At 36.2% G+C, this 5,744-nt stretch overlaps 1 protein-coding gene across 1 annotated transcript; it reads right to left on the reverse strand.

The window, feature by feature from the left end:
- Positions 1-895: 895 nt before the first annotated feature.
- Positions 896-1,858, reverse strand: Smp_090430 (voltage-gated potassium channel, putative; the record flags this gene model as incomplete). The annotated part of the gene is made up of 1 exon (XM_018791516.1): positions 896-1,858. One exon carries the CDS (start codon positions 1,856-1,858, stop codon positions 896-898), a length of 963 nt encoding a protein of 320 aa, XP_018645324.1.
- Positions 1,859-5,744: the final 3,886 nt, after the last annotated feature.

Genomic DNA, 5,744 nt, shown 5'->3' on the forward strand with positions numbered 1-5,744 from the left:
AGTTGAATATACCTGAATCCCAATAATGTCTTCAACCATTAATTCTTATAATATTATTACATTCAATTCACAACCTTAATAAACCATAGTAAAGTAACATTGTTAGATGAAATGAATTCATTTCATTTGAAAGTACGTTTACCTTTTTAAATACCTACTGATGATTTGCATAAATAAATCAAATATTTTACAAATATGATTTTATATGTGTAATATACATTAAGTTATTTAGCTCACCAGTGAAGAAGAAGAAGAGTAATAGTTAGTTCCTTTATATTCATGGAAGTTCAGTGGATAAAACAATATGAAACTCAGTAAGTAAGAAACTATGACGTAATAAAGAATCTGAAACATGTGTACAGTTACGGCAGAAGGTATGGTATGGTTGACAATTATCATTATTATCAGAAGAGGGTTTTGTGGAGATTTTAGTAATCATGAATCAATTGAAACTAGATCACCATGAAAAACCGAAAAGCATTGGACGGCCGTTTCGTTCCATTGTGGGACTACTTAGCAGTTCTCATCCACGATCCCGCCTCAGGAGATTCAAACTCAAGACCTACCAGTCTTGCGCCAGAGCACTTAACCACTAGAACCACTGATCCGGCCGCCATTCAACGGTGTTAATGTCTAACTTCAATCAATCCACGAAATTGAACAACCATTCACCAATGTCGTCGAATCTCATGATGCACACTCCTGAGGAGTCCCATACTGGGACGAAACTGTCGTTCAGTGCTTCCAGGTTTCCCATGGTGATGTAGCTTCAATTGACTCATGATTTCAACTATATAAAACATCAGTGTAGTACTCATAAACTTGATGTCAATATTAACATTAAAAACATTTCATTCAATAATCAATAACTGATAAGCATAGAAATATAGCCTACTTACTGTATCCAATAATCAGGTCGTACAGCATCTGGTTCTAATTTCTCTTCAAATCTATGTAATGATTCTAATTTTGATTTACTTTCCATAACAGGACCTAAACAACATCTTTGTATATCTAAACCTAATGCTATACCCCAATCATCTAATTCTTTTTCAACAATCGGACCACACATACCATGGGGTAAATGTAATTCACCTCTTCTTAAATAATTTAATATAAAACGAAATACTTCTGGATCTCTTTCAAAATAATATTCTTTTGTTTTATCAATCCATATAGCATCTTCTAACATTTTACCATATACAAATGGATCATGTTTTAATGTACTATGCCTGACATGAAATATGGTACCGCTCACGTTTAATCTTACAATGACCGGAGCTTTTGTAGTTCCTGTATATGTCTTAGATAAATGATCATTTTCCATAAATTGAGGTGATCTCATATGAGATTTATGGGCATTTAATTCTGGTTGAATAGATTGGTGTTCATGATTGGATAATAATTCAGTAGATTGTATAATATCTGTATATAATTCATAATCATCATTCATGGAAACATCAGCTATCGATGAATTACAACCAGTAGGACAACCAACATTGAATCGTCCAAGATGATTTATATTTGGTTTATGATTAACTAGTTGATTTGTTTGTTCAGATTTTGAATGATTTAATAATTTCGATTGTAAATTTGTAACGAATGTTGAGACTGGTTTCCAAACATGATATGATGATTTATCACAAGGGAAAGATCTTTTCAATGGTGATAAACGAGAATTATAGAATGAATTATATATACAGGAATTGGATCGTTTCATTATATCAAATTCATTACGATTATTATTTGTATGGTTTATATCTTCTATTATATGATTACATTTGTTTAAATGGTTCGGTTGAATACCTTCAATTGATTTAGATAGATCCTCTTTATTTGTACAATGATTATCTTGCATATTTATTTCATTGATTTTTTGTTTATAATAAGTAGTTATATAAGTAGTATGATAAGAGTATGATTCATTTGAAGGAATTACATGAACTGTTTGATGAAATTAATAAGTAGTAGTAGTAGTATATTGTTGTATAAACGAAATATTGATACCATGAATACTTGTCAGTGGGTCTATACTCCATTGGGGGGGGGGTAACAGGCGTAACTTAGTAACTAAGTAAGTAAGTAACCCTCATCAAATAAATGAGGAATAATAAAAGAATAAACGAAATAGAAAATGGTATCACAATTGATTTATAAGATAACAAAATAGTGTAAAAAAGAATTTAATAGTTTATATATCTATGTACGTGTGTGTGTGTCTTATATGTGAACTAACAGTTAATTGGTTTAAGTAAATCATTTAAAAGTTGAAAAATATGCACACAAACACACACACACACATGCACACATGCACACATACACTTAGAGATTCTTGCACTCAGGTTATATTCAGGAATATTATTGGTAAGATTGTTCTTCAAAAAAAAATTGTGCAATGAACATGAGTAACCAACAATCCATAGGAACAAGAATATTTAAAAAAAAGGTTGTCTTTATAAACTATTGGACATTCCATAATTTTGGAAATGTACTTTTTGGTTGAATGTGTATTACCTGGTTAATTTCAAAAATTTAAAGTATTAATAGTTGAGAATATGTGAAATCAGGTTAGTCTATCAGTACTGAGTCTATATCCAATACATTGTCGAGCATATGTAAGATGAATTTATGAAGAAGACACATAATCCATTACAGACACCACTGAAAAGGATCGAGACATTACTATTTGTGAACCTCTTAGTGTTTCTTCTCATTGGTATTCTGCAGCTAAAAGAGCAGCCGAAAGAGTACTCAGTCTAAGAAGTAAACCCTGTTCAGTGCACCTTAGAGCTTTAAATTTGCAACCAAAGTAATCATTTGCAGTGCACCTTTACCAGCCAATTGATATATATTGAGTACTAAAAAAAGACATTCTTCTTTAATCTGCCAACATTCCTCTAGACTGATGGGCTCCTTTGCAACGATTTTTTCAATATACATTTTACCCCCGGGCGGTAGATCACTCACTGCTTGCAACCCATATCAGATACCAAATGTTACGGGACAGTTATTTTGACAACTGACACAAATAATTAGCTGCTTTCTCTGCGTTTCTTAACGCATGTCTTACGAATAAGGAGTACTAGCTCAATGTGATCTGGATTTCCCAAACATTTTTTTCTCTACACCCAATAAAAGGAATTCTGAAAAACCCAAATCTTGAGGACGTATGCTATGGTAATAAAGTGTGGACGTTCATGAAACACTTAGATCTTGTTAAGGATGCTAGATTGCTAGAAATCACTTAATAAACGTTTCATCTCAGTAATTCTATTTTGGAAACTTGATCTCATTTTCGTGCCAAAAGCGCCTATTATTACGTTCAATTTGTATTTTTCACTTGATAGAACCTTAAATGCTGTTGGTTCGTTCTTTCTTTTAGTATTCCATATGAGATGTCTCCTAGAGACAGTTTTGTTGTTGTTTGTGTTGTTTGCTTGTTGTTGTTCGTGCTTCTGAGTGCTTTTGGAATATACATTTACCTCAGCTAAATCTGGTCTTCTAGTTAACAGGGATGAAGCGTAGTAGAATATTTTAGCTTGTCCTGTTGTTGTTGCTGACTTCTTTTCGTTCGCTGGTTTTAAGTGATATTATAATATGTTCAAACGGAGCAGTAACGATGAGGCTTTTGCAAACATGGATCCTTCAAAAGTGAAATTATTTCTGGAGCTGCGGCTGAGACTTATCCAGATGTTAGCCGGTACGAAAATCACGCCTGTCACACAAGCAAGCACGTTTAGTTCTACTACCACACCGTCAACTGACGGCATCACAAACACCATTGCCGAATTTCATTACGATCCTGATGCGGATGTCACTTTTGTCATGTGGTTCTGGCGCTATGAACTTGATTTTACCAACCATAATGATGCTTGAAAGGTTCGGTTGCTACTTCGGGAGCTAGACAGCTATCGTAATTTGATTTCACATCCGAACCAACGTGATCGCACATTTTTGGACACATCCAGTCATTGAGCCAAGAGTTCGGAGATAACTCCTCATTGTCCAACACATGTTATCGATGTGTTGAGACGGGTTATGGACGAAGATGCTGGTTTCCTTACGCATGTGGACATCTTCAACTGCGAATGCGAATGCTTCCGGTTAATGTCACCAACTGAGGATCTGTTTACAGTCCTCATCCTCATCTGTAGTCCCCAATCACAAAGGTCCAGTGACATTGGAACACGGTTACTGCGTCGATTAAACTAAGGCCCAATACAGACTCTTACTGATATTTCAAATGAATATCAACATTTCAGTGTTTCGTTGTGGTGGTTTTGATCGCTCGGAAGTTCATGTAGTCCAAAACTATCCAACTCAGCCGACTCCGCTCCTGTTATTGTCGATCCATCACATCTGAGCTCAGTACAACGGACGAAGACTAATCTCCCTGCCTCCTAATGATACTGTGGCGCATGGCATTATGTACAAACCTGTCCGTCTAAACAACATCGTTGCCGAAAATGTAAATTCGTTGATCGAAAAGATGGATTTTGTCAAAATAAAAAACCAAATCAATCCAGAACTAAAGAGCCTGTTTTCAGATCTCCACGAATCCGCTGGGCCTATAAGCGTTCTAACTCCACCTGTAGACCTCCTACAGTTGCCGCCGGTACCAAGCCCATACAAAGGAAGAGGGTTGGTCATTTGGTGGGCAACCCCATACTGTAGACAAAAACATTGATAGAAAAACGCCAACCACATTAAACAGATTAAACCATTTAAACTCTTTCCTGGCACTTGAAGGAAGAATTATGATACCTTAGGATGAAAGCCGAGATTCTTCGAAGGTCATGTGAGTTGATACATATTCTAACAACCAGAGTAACAATTTTTATAGGTACAAGGAACCTCTGGACAATGTGGGAGACCGGGAATACCAGCCAAATAGCTGAGGAAATAAGGAGATACAACTTGGCGCTTCTCGGAATTAAAGAAACCCATTGGACACAAGCTGGACAGCAAAGGCTAGATACCGGAGAAATGCTGCTGTACTACAAACACGAATAGGAGAATGTTTCACACACTCGGTGAGTTATTCTGATGTTATCCAAAGAAGTATGTAATGCACTTATAGAATGGTGATCTCACTGATCCAAGATTATCAAAGCACCTTTTTAAAAAAAGCATAGAACCACTTAATAGCAAAGCTCTGAAAGAGGTCGAATCTTTTACGTGCCTGGACAGCATCATTGATGAAAAGGAGGATCCAATGCACACGTAAAGGAGAGGATTGGTAAAGCAAAGGTCGCATTCCTGCAGTTGAACAACATATGGAACTCAAAATAACTGTTGACTAATACCAAAGTTACAATCTTTATTAAGCAACGAAGCTGATGTCGGAGCTTTTAAGCACTTTTCCAGTATGTTTTGGGCTGCTGCTCTGCTACGAAAGCAACCCTTCAGTTGAAGCCAGGGCTTAAACCTATTTTCCTTCCAAAGAGACCAGTGTCATGTGCTGCATTACCAGTTGATGAACAGCTTGGTCGCCTCCAACTCCAAGGAGTTATGATGCGTATTTTTTTGTTCTGCTTGGATAGCACCTAATGCAGTTAATAAAAAGGTAAATAACACAAAATGAATGTGCTCAGATTTCTCTATAGGCCTCAATGCAACCCTAGAACAACATCACTACTCGCTGCCAGTTCCCACAGATTTTTCCACCATGCTAGATAGTAAGAAGTTCTTCGAAAAGCTAGACCTTGATGATGGCTGCGGAATCGACAGAGCTACTTGCCACT

This window comes from Schistosoma mansoni, assembly GCF_000237925.1.
Source record: "Schistosoma mansoni, WGS project CABG00000000 data, chromosome 2 unplaced supercontig 0193, strain Puerto Rico, whole genome shotgun sequence".
NCBI classification, from domain to species: domain Eukaryota; kingdom Metazoa; phylum Platyhelminthes; class Trematoda; order Strigeidida; family Schistosomatidae; genus Schistosoma; species Schistosoma mansoni.